The sequence below is a fragment of the Nomascus leucogenys genome, chromosome 10, assembly GCF_006542625.1.
Source record: "Nomascus leucogenys isolate Asia chromosome 10, Asia_NLE_v1, whole genome shotgun sequence".
In the NCBI taxonomy this organism is placed as follows: Eukaryota; Metazoa; Chordata; class Mammalia; order Primates; family Hylobatidae; genus Nomascus; species Nomascus leucogenys.
Window position 1 is genome coordinate 90,885,097 of NC_044390.1, and position 14,835 is coordinate 90,899,931.

General features: G+C 45.8%; 1 protein-coding gene across 4 annotated transcripts in view; it reads left to right on the forward strand.

Annotated features, from left to right (window-relative positions):
* The window catches only part of TCTN2 (tectonic family member 2), a 38,743-nt gene that overhangs the window by 10,452 nt on the left and 13,456 nt on the right, over positions 1-14,835 (forward strand). For all 4 annotated transcript variants that reach the window (XM_030821619.1, XM_030821621.1, XM_030821620.1 and 1 more), the window contains exons 6-10: positions 6,414-6,613; positions 7,640-7,766; positions 10,122-10,263; positions 12,239-12,304; positions 14,412-14,546. In XM_030821619.1, coding sequence (XP_030677479.1) covers positions 6,414-6,613; positions 7,640-7,766; positions 10,122-10,263; positions 12,239-12,304; positions 14,412-14,546 — 670 coding nt within the window. The remainder of the gene's footprint in view (positions 1-6,413; positions 6,614-7,639; positions 7,767-10,121; positions 10,264-12,238; positions 12,305-14,411; positions 14,547-14,835) is intronic.

Here is a 14,835-nt window from a genome sequence, read left to right on the forward strand (position 1 = left end):
AATGGCACGATCTCAGCTCACCGCAACCTCCGCCTCCCGGGTTCAAGCAATGCTCCCGCCTCAGCCTCCCAAGTAGCTGAGATTACAGGCTCACACCACCACGCCCGGCTAATTTTTGTATTTTTAGTAGAGACGGGGTTTCACCATGTTGGTTAGGATGGTCCTGAGCTCCTGACCTTGTGATCCGCCTGCCTCAGCCTCCCAAAGTGCTGGGATTACAGGCATGAGCCACCATGCCCGGCCTATATCACGTATTTCTTATCTATTTATTGGCTAATGGACATGTGAGTTGTTTCTGTTTTTTGGCTATTATGAATAGTGCCACTGTGAACATTTGTGGACAGGTTTTTGTGTGAACATATGTTTCCATTTCTCTTGGGGATATATATAGTGGAGTTGCTGGGTTGCGTTATTACTGTATGTTTAACCTTTTGAGGAACTAGTTTCTGAAGCAGTTGCACCATTTTAAATTCCCATCAGCAATGTATGTGGGTTATACTTTCTCTATATCCTCACCAACAGTTGTTATATTTGTCTGTTTGGTTATAGCCATGCAAGTAAGTGTGAACTGATATTTCTTCATGATTTCCTTCTTTGTTTTTTTCTTTAAATTTTCGAGACGGGGTCTTGTTCTGTCGCGCAGGATAGAATGCAGTGGTGCAATCACAGCTCACTGCAGCCTCAACCTCCCAGGCTCAAGTGATCTTCACACCTCAGCTTCCCAAGTAGCTGGAACCACAGGTGCACACCACCACACTCAGCTAATTTTTGTGTTTTTTTGTGAAGGTGGGGTCTTGCTGTGTTGCCTAGGCTGGTCTAGAATTCCTGGGCTCAAGCAATCCTCTGGCCTCAGCCTCCTAAAGTGCAGAGATTATAGGCCTGAGCCACCATGCCCCACCCTCACTGTGATTTTGATTTGTATTTCTCTAGTGGCAAATGATGTAGAAGATCTTTTCATGTGCTTATGGGATATTTGTATATCTTCTTTTTTTTTTTTTTTGAGATGGAGTCTTGCTCTGTCGCCCAGGCTGGAGTGCAGTGGCGCGATCTTGGCTCACTGCAAGCTCCGCCTCCTGGGTTCACGCCATTCTCCTGCCTCAGCCTCTCCGAGTAGCTGGGACTACAGGCGCCCACCACCACACCTGGCTAATTTTTTGTATTTTTAGTAGAGACGGGGTTTCACCGTGGTCTCAATCTCCTGACCTCGTGATCCGCCCGCCTCGGCCTCCCAAGGTGCTGGGATTACAAGCGTGAGCCACCGCGCCCGGCCCGATATTTGTATATCTTCTTTGGAGAAATGTCTGTTTATACCCTTCACTCATGTTTTCAATTGGGCTTTTTGCTGAATTGTAAGAGGGTTCACTATATATTCTGGATCCTAGTTTCTTTTTTTTTGTTTATTTATTTTTTGAGACGGAGTTTCGCTCTCGTTGCCTAGGCTGGAGGGCAATGGCGTGATCTCGGCTCACTGCAGCCTCCGCCTCCCAGGTTCAAGCGATTCTCCTGCCTCAGCCTCCGGAGTAGCTGGGATTACAGGTGCCCACCACCATGCCTGGCTAATTTTTTTTTCTTTTTTTTGTATTTTCAGTAGAGACGGGGTTTAGCCATGTTGGCCGGGCTGGTCTCGAACTCCTGGCCTCAGGTGATCCGCCTGCCTCAGCCTCCCAAAGTGCTGATATTACAGGCGCGAGCCACTGTTCCCGGCCTTATTTTTGTTTTTTAAATTGAGGCAGGATCTCACTCTGTCTCCCAGGTTGGAGTACAGTGGCACAATCATGGTTCATGGCAGCTTCGACCTCCCAGGCTCAAGCTATCCTCCCACCTCAGCCTACCAAGTTGCTGGAACTACAGGCATGTACCACCATGCCTGGCTACTTAAGAAAAAATTTTTTTTTAGTAGAGATGGGGTGTTGCAGTGTTGTCAGGGCTGGTCTCAAACTCCTGGGCTCAAGCTATCTTCCCATTTCGGTCTCCCAAAGTATTCAGATTACAGGTGTGAGCCACTGGTCCAGACCCTAGTTTCTTATCAGATACATGATTTACAAAAAGTTTATTTCATTGTATAGGTTGTCCACTTATTTTTTTTATTTATTTTTGGAGACAGAGTCTCACCCTGTTACCCAGGCTGGAGTGCAGCGGTGTGATCTCAGCTCACTGTAACCTCCGCCTCCCAAGGAGGAGGATTCTCAGCCTCAGCCTCCTGAGTAGCTGGGATTACAGGCACACGCCACCACGCCCGGCTAATTTTTATATTTTTAGTGCAGATGGGGTTTCACCATGTTGGCCAGGCTGGTCTCGAACTCCTGACCACAAGTGATCCGCCCCTCCTCAGCCTCCCAAAGTGCTGGGATTAGAGGGATGAGCCACTGTGCCTAGCCAGGTTGTCTACTTTCTTGTTGTTGTCCTTTGAGGCACAGACATTTAAAAATTTGATGAAGTCCAATTTATCTCATTTTTTTCTTCTGTTGCTTGTATTTCTGGTGTCATAGTTCAGAAACCATTGTTTAATCGTAGCGAAATTTAAAAAAATTTTGGCCAGGCTCAGTAGCTCATGCCTATAATCCCAGAACTTTGGGAAGCCGAGGTGGGTGGATCAGCTGAGGTCAGGAGTTCGAGACCAGCCTGGCCAACATGGTGAAGCCCCATCTGTACTAAAATACAAAAATTAGCTGGACGTGGTCGCGGGTGCCTGTAGTCCCAGCTATTCTGGAGGCTGAGGCAGGAGAATCACTTGAACCCAGGAGGCAGAGGTTGCAGTGAGCCAAGATCGTACCACTGCACTCCAACCTGGGCGACAGAGTGAGAGTCCATCTCAAAAAAAATAATAATAATAATTTTTGATTAATCTTTTTTTCTTATTCTATTTATTTATTTTTATTATTATTTTGAGACAGAGCCTTGTTCTGTCACCCAGGCTGGAGTGCAGTGGTGCAATCTCCGCTCACTGCAACCTCTGCCTCCTGGCTTCAGCATTCCTCCCACCTTGGCCTCCCAAAGTGATGGGATTACAGGAGTGAGCCACCATGCCCAGCTAATTTTTGTGTCTTTAGTAGAGATGGAGTTTCGCCATGTTGGCCAGGCTGGTCTTGAACTCCTGGCCTCAAGTGATCTGCCCACCTTGACTTCCCAAAATGCTGGATTACAGGTGTGAGTCATCATGGCTGGCCTTTTCTTATTTTTATTTTTATTTTTAATCTTTCTTTTTTAACCTATCCAGAAGAAGCACTGAAGCACATTTAAAAATTTTTTTGAGACGGAGCCTCTCTTTGTTGCCCAGGCTGGAGTGCAGTGGCGCGATCTTGGCTCACTGCAACCTCCGTCTCCCAGGTTCAAGTGATTCTCCTGCTTCAGCGTCCCGAGTAGTTGGGATTACAGGTGTGTGCCACCATGCTCAGCTAATTTTTTGTATTTTGTTGTAGAGATGGGGTTTCACCGTATTAACCAGGGTAGTCTTGATCTCCTGACCTCGTGATCCACCCACCTCGGCCTCCCAAATTGCTGGGATCACAGGTGTGAGCCACTGCGCCTGGCCACATTTTTTGTTCTTATTTAAATTTAAGGGGAATGAGAACTGCAAAAGAAGAAATTTACTGGTACCCAAGTCCCAAGTCCCTCTCGTTTTTGGGTGAGGACAGTTAATGTTTCGTTGGTTTTTTACTTCCCCACTGGGAAGTGCAAATTTATTTTTTTAAAACAGCTTCACTGACATATGATTGGCATACAAAAGCTGCAGATATTCAAAGTATACTTGAATATGTGTTTGGAGATAAGTACACACCCATGAGCTCATCCACGCAGTCAATACCATACGCTTTCCCCTCACCTCCAAAGGTTTCGTTTGGTTTTTTTGGTGGTTGTTTTGTTTTGTTTCCTTTTGTGGTAAAAGCACTTAACATAAGATCCACCCTCTTAGTAAATTTTTAAGTGTCCTATCGTGGTTGGTTTCACAAAACAGGAAAGGGAAGTTTAGGGTCTGCATTAATATTGTCATTTTTTTTTTTTTTAGACAGAGTCTTGGTCCGTCACCCAGGCTGGAGTACAGTGGTGCGATCTCGGCCCGCTGCAGCCTCCGCCTCCAGGGTTCAAGCGATTCTCCTGCCTCAGCTTGCTGAGTAGCTGGGATTACAGGCGTGCACTACCACACCTGGCTAATTTTTGTATATTCAGTAGAGACGAGTTTTGCCATGTTCACCAGGCTGGCTTCGAACTCCTGACTTCAAGTGATCTACCCACCTTGGCTTCCCAAAGTGCTGGGATTACAGGCGTGAGCCACCATGCCCGGCCAATATTGTGATTTTTATACTAAAAATTATCCTAAGAACACTTAAATTTAATTAAAAGAGTAAAGTACAGCGGCCGGGCACGGTGGCTCACAACTGTAATCCCAGCACTTTGGGAGGCCGAGGCGGGTTGATCATGAGGTCAGGAGATACAGACCATCCTGGCCAACATGGTGAAACCCCATCTCTTCTAAAAATGTAAAAATTAGCTGGGTGTGGTGGTGGGCGCCTGTAGTCCCAGCTACTCAGGAGGCTGAGGCAGGAGAATCACTTGAACCCAAGAGGAGGAGGTTGCAGTGAGCTGAGACTGCGCCACTGCACTCCAGCCTGGGCGACAGAGTGAGACTCCATCTCAAAAGAGAGTAAAGTACATCATACATTTGGCTCAGGTATCATTAGAATTGTCAAATGGCCCCTCCTTCTCTTCCTTCCAGGCCACGCCGTGTCCCATGTCTGACTCCCTTTTGCATGTGTTGTGCTGTGTACTACAGTACCAGCCCCTGGCGTCCTTTAGTATTCTGGATCAGTGATGTCTTCAGATAACCACAATGCAGCAGCACTTTATACACAATCAATTTTTAATTTGAATTGCTCTTATTTCAAACGACAGATCACTTCTCTACCATCAATAAACAAAGATTCAGGACATAATTTAACTTATAGCTCTCTGGATCCTTTGTGAAACAAGGAAAAATACAGATGAGTATCTGAATCGAGTATCTGAATCAAGTATCTTTTTTTTTTTTTTTTTTTTGAGACGGAGTCTTGTTCTGTCACTCAGGCTGGAGTGCAGTGGTGTGATCTCTGCTCACTGCAACCTCCGCCTCCTGGGTTCAAGTGATTCTCCTGCCTCAGCCTCCCAAATAGCTGGGATTATAGGTGTGTGCCACCATGCCTGGCTAATTTTTTTATTTTTAGTAGAGATGGGGTTTCACCATGTTGGCCAGGCTGGTTTTGAACTCCTGACCTTAGGTGATCCGCCTGCCTCAGCCTCCCAAAGTGCTGGGATTACAGGTGTGAGCCACTGCGCCTATTTTTTTTTTTTTTTTTTTAAGAGACAGGGTCTTGTTCTGTTGCCTAGGCTGGACTTCAGTGGCCCAATCATGGCTCACTGCAGCCTCAGCCTCCTGGACTCAAGCAGTCCTTTCCTCAACCTCCTGAGTAGCTGGGATCACAGATGTGCACCACCATGCCCAGCTATTTTTTTTTTGTTTTGTTTTGTCTGGGCTGAGTCTCTCTATGTTGCCTAGGCTGGTCTCAAACTTCTGGGCTCAAGCATTCATTCCACCTCAGCCTCCCAAAATGTTAGGATTTCAGGCGTGACGCACTGCGTGCAGTCCAAGTAATTTATTTCTTTCTTTTTTTTTTTGAGACAGAATCTCACTGTGTTTCCCAGGATGGAGTGCAGTGTGTGATCTCGGCTCACTGCAACCTCTGCCGTCTGGGCTCAAGCAATTCTCATGGCTCAGCCTCCTGAGTAGCTGGGATTACAGATGCCCACCACCACACCCGGCTAATTTTTGTATTTTTAGTAAATATGGGGCTTCACCATGTTGGCCAGTCTGGTCTCAAACTCCTGACCTCAAATGATCCACCTGCCTCGGCCTCCCAAAGTGTTGGGATTACAGGTGTGAGCCACTGCACCCAGCCCAAGCAATTTCTTGATGACATTAATTGGGTCATGTTATAATCTAGTGAGGGCCTGGAGGATCCTTGTGGGATATGGAATGTTTCCCCTCACTCTAAATGTCTGGAGGCTTTTCTGGGCTAAGGGTTTGAATGGTGATGACGATGAAGAAAGGAGGTTTACTATGTTTTTGTCTTCATTTGAGATCTATTCTGTACTATCTTTTCTTCTTTTGTTTTACCGGGAATATCTCATGTCCTTAGTAAAACTGTGGTTCCTTTGAATGCTTGAAGTTTCTGACTTGGAGGCTTATTTGGGGAATTGACAAATTCTAGAACTATTTTACTTTTTGTGGGCACAAGGCACTTTTAGATGAGACAAAGATTATAGGTTTTCTTGCTTACTTGGTAGTGTCCTGCTGGCCTTAAATAAGAATTAGCATTCGTCACGCTTGCCAGGAGATCCTGACCGCAGTCACAGCCCCTGCCTTTATGTTTGTCTTCCAGGAATGCTCATCAAATTTAACAGAGCTGTTCAGACGGTCCTGCTTCACTGGTGTGTTTGGAGGAGATGTCAATCCTCCTTTTGATCAGCTCTGCTCTGCTGGGACGACGACACATGGTGTCCCTGATTGGTTTCCCTTTCTGTGTGTGCAGTCACCCCTTGCCAACACACCCTTCCTTGGTTACTTCTATCATGGTGCCGTGTAAGTGTCTGAGCAGCCGCCTGGGATGGGGCATTGTACTCCCGCCCTGGTGGGGCCATATTCTAGTAGGCCCTATAACGCGGTCATGTTTTTCCCAACCCCTCTCCGGAAGTTCCGTGCCTAAAGGGTTCAATTCTAGATTTCAGTTAGCCAATTTATTTTGCATTATTTGAAAGAATTGGGCCTCATTGAAAAGAAATTGATTGACTTTGAAAACAGCTCATGGTGCTTTTCTAGGGGAGGCGAAGGAGTGGTGGCTCATGGGAGATTTTAATGTTCTGTATTTTACAGTTTGGGATTGTTAAAAATTTACATCTAGGATTTTTGTAATTAAAAAAGTAGGCCGGGAGCGGTGGCTCATGCCTGTAATCCCAGCACTTTGGGAGGCCGAGGCAGGCAGATCATGAGGTCAGGAGATCGAGACCATCCTTGCTAACATGGTGAAACCCTGTCTCTACTAAAAATACAAAAAATTAGCCAGGTGTGGTGGCAGGCGCCTGTAGTCCCAGCTACTAGGGAGGCTGAGGCAGGAGAATAGCCTGAACCTGGGAGGCAGAGCTTGCAGTGAGCCAAGATTGTGCCACTGCACTCCAGCCTGGGCGACAGAGCGAGACTCTGTCCCAAAACAAACAAAACAAAAAAAAAGAAAGTAAAGAGGCTGGGTGCAGTGGGTCACGTCTGTAATCCCAGCACTTTGGGATGCTGAGGCAGGCTGATCACCTGAGGTTGGGAGTTCAAGACGAGCCTGGGTATATGGTGAAACCCCATCTCTACTAAAAATACAAAAAATTAGCCAGGTGTGGTGGTGGGCACCTGTAATCCCAGCTTACTCGGGAGACTGAGGCACAAGAATTGCTTGAACCTGGGAGGCGGAGGTAGCAGTGAACAAAGATCGCGCCACTGCACTCCAGCCTGGGTGACAGAGGGAGACTCCGTCTCAGAAAACAAGAGTAAAGAACAACATTAAGGAAGAATTGTGTTTTTGCAGATGACTGAAACTATTCAGCCTTTCTTATTGATTTTCAGTTCCCCCAAACAGGACTCTTCCTTTGAAGTATACGTGGATACTGATGCAAAACACTTTGCAGACTTTGGTTACAAACAAGGAGATCCCATTGTGACTGTAAAGAAGGCGTATTTTACTGTCCCGCAGGTAATCATTGCAATATTAGCATGCTAGACCCTTCTCTTTTTTTTTTTTTTTTTTTTCAGACGGAGTCTCGCTCTTACTGCCTAGGCTGAAGTATAATGCCAAATCTCGGCTCACTGCAACCTCTGCCTCCCGGGTTCAAGTGATTCTCCTGCCTCAGTCTCCCCAGTAGCTGGGACTACAGGCGCATGCCACCACACCTAGCCAATTTTTTGTATTTTTAGTACAGACGGGGTTTCACCATGTTGGCCTGGATGATCTCGATCTCTTGACCCGGTGATCCGAACGCCTCGGCCTCCCAAAGTGCTGGGATTACAGGCATGAGCCACCACGCCTGGCCACTAGACCCTTCTTTTATTTTTCCTGTCCTATTGTTAATTTAAGTCATATTTCTCTTTAAAATCTCTTTTTAAGTTACTTATTTTCCTCCTTTCTACCTTTCAGGGACTTAACTGTGTATGTTCTCCAAATTAATAAAATATATAGTCACTCTTAATCACTGTCTTTGCTTAAAACTCAGAGTGAACTTACAAAATAAAACCAAAAGATTTTCTATAAGTTTCCATGGAAGTAGCTATCATTCTTTTTCTTTTTTTTTTGAGACAGAGTTTCACTGTTTTTGCCCAGGCTGGAGTGCAATGGCACAATCTCAGCTCACCGCAACCTCCGCCTCCCGGGTTCAAGTGATTCTCCTGCCTCAGCTTTCCCAAGTAGCTGGGATTACAGGCGTACACCACCACGCCCGGCTAATTTTGTATTTTTAGTAGAGACGAGGTTTCTCCATGTCGGTCAGGCTGGTCTCAGATTCCTGACCTCAGGTGATCCGCCTGCCTTGGCCCCCCAAAGTGCTGGGATTACAGGCGTGAGTCTTTTTTTTTTTTTTTTTTAATTAAAAAAATTTGTTTTGGTTTGAGACATAGTCTTGCTCCATCACCTAGGGTGGAGTGCACTGGCCTGATCTCAACTCCCTGCAGCCCTGACCTCCCACATTCAAGTGATCCTCCTACCTCAGCTTCCCAAGTAGCTGAGACTACAGGCACGCGCCACCATTCCTGGCTAATTTTTTGTAGAGGTGGAGTTTTGCCATGTTGCCCAGGCTGGTCTTTTTAACTTCTAGGCTGAAGTGATCTGCCCACTTTGGCCTCCCAACATGCTGGGATTACAGGCTTGAGCCACCGCGCCCAGCCAAAAATTTTTCTGTAGAGATGGGGGTTTCACTATGTTGCCCAGGCGGGTCTTAAACTCCTGGCCTTGAAATTCTTCTGCCTTGGCCAAAGTGTTGGGATTACAGTGTGAGCCTCGGTGCCTGGTTAGAAGTAACTATCATTCTTTACTTCTTTTTCTTTTTAAACTTTTAGGTTCAGGGCTACATGTGCAGGTTTGTTATACAGGTAAACTTGTGTCATGGGGTTTTGTTGTACAGATTATTTGTCACCCAGGTACTAAGCCAAGTACCCAAAAGTTTTTTTCTGATCCTCTCCCTCCTTCCACTCACTACCCTCAAGTAGGTTCCAGTATAAAAAACAACGGTTAGATAAATACATCATTTTATTTAATATTCTAGAATTTTGAAAAATATTTTAAGGCTCTAAGGTTGTATATGGAATCATTTCTATATCTATGTATGAATGCATGAGTGAATGAATGACAGGGTCTTGCTCTGTTGCCCAGGCTGGAGTGCAGTGGTGTAGTCACAGCTCACTGCAACCTCCATCTCCTGGGCTCAAGCAATCCTCCCACCTCAGCCTCCCAAGTAGCTGGGACTATAGGTGCATGCCACTATGCCCAGTTAATTTTTTACTTTTTGTAGAGACAGGGTCTTGCTATGTTGCCCAGGTTGGTCTTGAACTCCTGGGCTCAAATGATTCTCCCATTACAGCCTTCCAAAATGATGGGATTACAGGTGTGAGCCACTGCTCCCAACCTGAAATATTTTTTTAAGTTCAACATTATGAGGAGTGTTATTTGTGGGAAGAAAGCATGGGAGGTGAAAGTTTCTCTTTCCTATTCATATGAATCCATTTTTATGGTATTAAACTCTGGTTGTGATGAGGGAGAGAACATGAAGTTAAATATAGTCATGTCTCTGCAAACTAAATAGAACAGGACAAGGGGTTTTCTTTGTTTTTATTAGATAATATTTACTGTGACTCCACAACCAGTGGCTTCCAGACCTTGATGGGCAAATCAGTTAGGTGTTTTGCTAAAGCGGGTCAACTAGTCGGTGAACTTGCCATTGCTGAAACCAAACCAGCAATGGGAGCAGGCTGCAGAAAGAACAATTTTAAGGGATGCCGATCTATTTTGTAGGATTAGGAGAGAGGCCATAAATCTGTTGGCTTTGCCCTTCTCCCTCAGGTGTCCCTGGCTGGGCAGTGTATGCAGAACGCCCCAGTGGCATTTCTTCACAATTTTGATGTGAAATGCGTTACTAATTTGGAACTATACCAAGAACGAGATGGTATTATCAATGCGAAGATAAAGAATATTGCCTTAGGAGGTATGTTACATTTCTTTGAAAAAAAGAACATAGACCCAAACATGAATATAAAGTATGATCTCATGAGAATATAAATCAGTTCTACTGGTTCAACTTCAAATAATATTTTAACTGCCAATTATTTTCTTTGGAAAAAGTTTAGTTCCATAAGACAGCATATTGCATATTAATTATTTTGAAATTGAAGTAAAATTCAAATAACATAAAATTAGCCTTTTTGTTTGTTTTTCCGTCACACAGGTTGGAGTGCAGTGGAGTGATCTCGGCTCACTGCACCCTCTGCCACCTAAGTTCAAGCGATTCTCCTGCCTCAGCTTCCCGAGTAGCTGGGACTGCAGGTGCCTGCCACCATGTCTGGCTAATTTTTGTGTTTTTGGTAGAGATGGGGTTTCACCATGTTGGCCAGGCTGGCCTTGAGCTCCTGACCTCAGGTGATCCACTCTCCTAGGCCTCCCAAAGTGCTGGGATTACAGGTGTAAGCCACCGCGTCCCACCAAAATTAACCATTTTAAAGTGTACAATTCATTGACATTAGTACCTTCCACACTGTTGTGCCATCATCACCTCTCTCTAGTTCCAGAACGTTTCGTCACCTCAGAAGGGCATCTGTACCCATTAGCAGTCACTCCCTACCCCTCTTCCCTCAGCCCCTGGCAGCCACCAATCTGCTTTCTGTCTCCGTGGATTGCTTATTCTGGGTGTTCCCTAGAAACAGAATCATACGTTATGTGGCCTTTTGTGTCTGGCTTCTTTCACTTAGCATGGTGTTCCATGGTTCATCTGTGTTGTAGCGTGTGGCAGCGCTTCATTCCTTTTTATGGCTGAATCATAGTCCGTCGCATGGACAGAGCACATTGTGTTTGTCCATTCGTCAGTTGATGGACATGTGGGTTGTTTTCATCTCTGTTGTGAATAGCGCTGCCATGAACACTTGTGTCCAAGTTTTTGTGTAGATGTGTGTTTTTATTTCTTTTGGGTAGACACCTAGGAGTGGAACTGACAGGTCATGCTAATATGACTTCTTGAGGACCCACCAAATTGTTTTTTTGTTTTATTTTTTTGAGACGGATTCTCGCTCTGTCACCCAGGCTGGAGCGCAGTGGCGTGATCTCAGCTCACTGCAACCTTCACCTCCCTGGTTCAAGCGATTCCCCTGCCTCAGCCTCCCAAGTAGCTGAGATTACAGGCATGCGCCACCACAGCTGGCTAATTTTTTTTTTTTTTTTTTCGAGACGAAGTCTCACTCTTGTCCCCCAGGCTGGAGTGCGATGGCATGATATCGGCTCACGGCAACCTCTGCCTCCTGGGTTCAAGCGATTCTCCTGCTTCAGCCTCCCAAGTAGCTGGGTTTACAGGCACCCGCCACCACGCCCTGCTAATTTTTGTATTTTTAGTAGAGACGAAGTTTAGTAGAGATGGGATTTCACCATGTTGGCCAGGCAGATCTCGAACACCTGACCTCAGGTGATCCACCCACCTTGGCCTCCCAGAGTGCTGGGATTACCCGCGTGAGCCACCGCGCCCGGCTAATTTTTTTATATTTTTTGTAGAGAGGAGGTTTCACCATGTTGGCCAGACTGGTCTTGAACTCCTGACCTCAGGCAATCTGCCTGCCTCGGCCTCCCAAAGTTCTGGGATTATAGGCGTGAGCTAGTGCGCCTGGCCAATTGTTTTCTACAGTGTCTGCACCATTTTGTATTGCCACCAGCAGTGAACTGCATATTTGTTTTTATGTCACAGTGACCCTGGTTTTTGTTTGTGTGTTTGTTGTGGATTTTCTTCCTCAGTTATAATTAGATGCTAAGAGGATGGGGACTCCTATCTGATGGTTTTTTGGGGAGTGGGGAGAGCTTTGTAGTCAGCACCCTGGGCAGTTGCGGTCACCATATTTGCTTGATAAGCTATACTTTGAGTAAGTGTGATCATGGTAGGCCATGTGTACGCCTGTGGAAGTTAATTTATGTTATCTCTTTAGGCATAGTTACACCAAAAGTAATCTATGAGGAAGCAACTGACCTAGACAAATTCATCACCAATACAGGTATTTAATGTTACACTTCAATGTCATTTCTTCAGAAATAGATATGTCATTTCTTACAAGTAATATATACCCTCAGAGTGTATATTTTTGTTAGTCGTTTAAAAAGGTTCACAATAGTTAGAAAAATCTGCCAGGAGCATTTCATTTGTTCCTCGTTCTGTCTTGCTGGGCTTTAGAGTGCTCTCTGTGACCTTGAGCCTGCTCCTCCACAGTCCTGGATTCTCTGAGTTCCACCGACCCTTCTAGTTCCAGCTTCCATGAACCTTTTCTTAAATGTTTGATAGTTAAAGAATTCTTTTTTTTTTTTTTTGAGGCAGAGTTTTGTTTTCGTCACCCAGGCTGGAGTGCAATGGCATGATTTCGGCTCACTGCAACCTCTGCCTCCTGAGTTCAAGCGATTCTCCTGCCTCAGCCCCCCGAGTAGCTGGGATTATAGGCACCCGCCACCAAACGCAGCTAATTTTGTATTTTTAATAGAGACGGGTTTTCTCCCTTTTGGTCAGGCTGGTGTCGAACTCCCGACCTCAGATGATCTGCTTGCCTTGGCCTCCCAAAGTGCTGGGATTATAGGCGTGAGCCACCACACCTGACCAGTTAAAGAACTTTTTAGGGCACAACATTTTCACTTTTTGCTTTCTTTCCTTTTTTCTTTTTTGATAATTAAACTTTCCAATTGTGAGGCAGCCAAATAAGTTACGTAGAGTTTGGCTGATTTTTTTTTTTTTTTTTTTTTTTTTTTGAGATGGAGTCTTGCTCTGTCACCCAGGCTGGAGTGCAATGTTGCAATCTTGGCTCACTGTAACCTTCACATCCTGGGTTCAAGCAATTCTCCTGCCTTAGCCTCCCAAGTAGCTGGGATTACAGGTGCCCACCACCATATGCCTGGCTAATTTTTGTCTTTTAGGAGAGACAGGGTTTCACCATGTTGGCCAGGCTGGTTTCGAACTCGTGACCTCAGGTGATCCACCTGCCTTGGCCTCCCAAAGTGTAGGGGTTACAGGCATGAGCCACCGTGACTGGCTCAGTTTGGCTAATTTTACCAGAACTTTAATTTTTAATGAAGGATACTATTTCTTTCTTTCTTTTCTTTTCTTTTAATTGGAGACAGAGTCTTGCTCTGTCGCCCAGGTTGGAGTGCAGTAGGGTGATCTCAGCTCACTGTAACCTCCACCTCCCGGGTTCAAGCGATTCTCACGCCTTAGCCTCCTGAGTAGCTGAGATTACAGACACCTGCCACCACTCCCAGCTAATTTTTGTTTTCTGTTTTTTTTTTTTTGAGACAGAGTCTCACTCTGTTACCCAGGCTGGAGTGTAGTGACACAGTCTCCACTCACTGCAACCTCTGCCTCCTGGTTCAATCGATTCTCCTGCCTCAGCCTCCCAAGTAGCTGGGATTACGGGTGCCTGCCCCTATGCCTGGCTAATTTTTTGTATTTTTAGTAGAGAGGGGGTTTCACTATGTTGGCCAGGCTGGTCTTGAACTCCTGACTTCGTGATCCGCCTGCCTCAGCCTCCCAAAGTGCTGGGATTACAGGCGTGAGCCACCACGCCCAGCCTAATGTTTGTATTTTTAGTAGAGACGGGGTTTCACCATATGTTGGCCAGGCTGGTCTCGAACTCCTGACCTCAGGTGATCCACCCACCTCAGCCTCCCCAAGTGCTGGGTGTCTCTTTCTGATGTGTTGTACTTCTCAGATTTATTCATTAGCTCATCAAATGTTAGTGGAGTTCCTACGCCGTAGTAGGGAACTAGATAGCGGGCCGCAGCCCTGGCAGAACTGACCCTCTGGTCTTTCTTCTCACAAACATTTTACCAAGTGCATGCTCCATGGCAAGCTATGAGCCAAGTGCTGGGGATATAGAAATGAAAGGAAAAGATCTCATTCTGGGTACCGTGATGGCATAGAAGAGGCAGCTAATGCTGACTTGGTGGGACCGGGGCAGGCTTCCTCAAGGAAGCAGTGACCATGCCATGTTAGGGAGCTGGAGATAGGGAGGGCGGGGGCAGGGCATTCGGGGAAGGCCACGCAAGCAGAGAGAACCTCGCAGTAATGGAGTCAGGCTCAAAGAGGGTCTTTAATTTATGAACATATTCTTGTATTTGCAGAAACTCCTTTAAATAACGGATCAGCCCCCAGAATTGTGAATGTGGAAGAACATTATATTTTCAAATGGAATAATAATACCATCAGTGAAATAAATGTTAAAATTATTAGGGCAGAGATTAATGCCCACCAGAAAGGTAACTTTGATGAGGGTAGCAAGCATGCTTTCACTGAAAAGTATTTTTTTTTCTCTTTTCAAGATTGCCATAATTATAACCCATAAAACTAAGTTAGGGGCCGGGCGCGGTGGCTCACGCTTGTAATCCCAGCACTTTGGGAGGCCGAGGCGGGCGGATCACGAGGTCAGGAGATCGAGACCACAGTGAAACCCCGTCTCTACTAAAAATACAAAAAATTAGCCGGGCGTGGTGGTGGGCGCCTGTAGTCCCAGCTACTCGGAGAGGCTGAGGCAGAAGAATGGCGTGA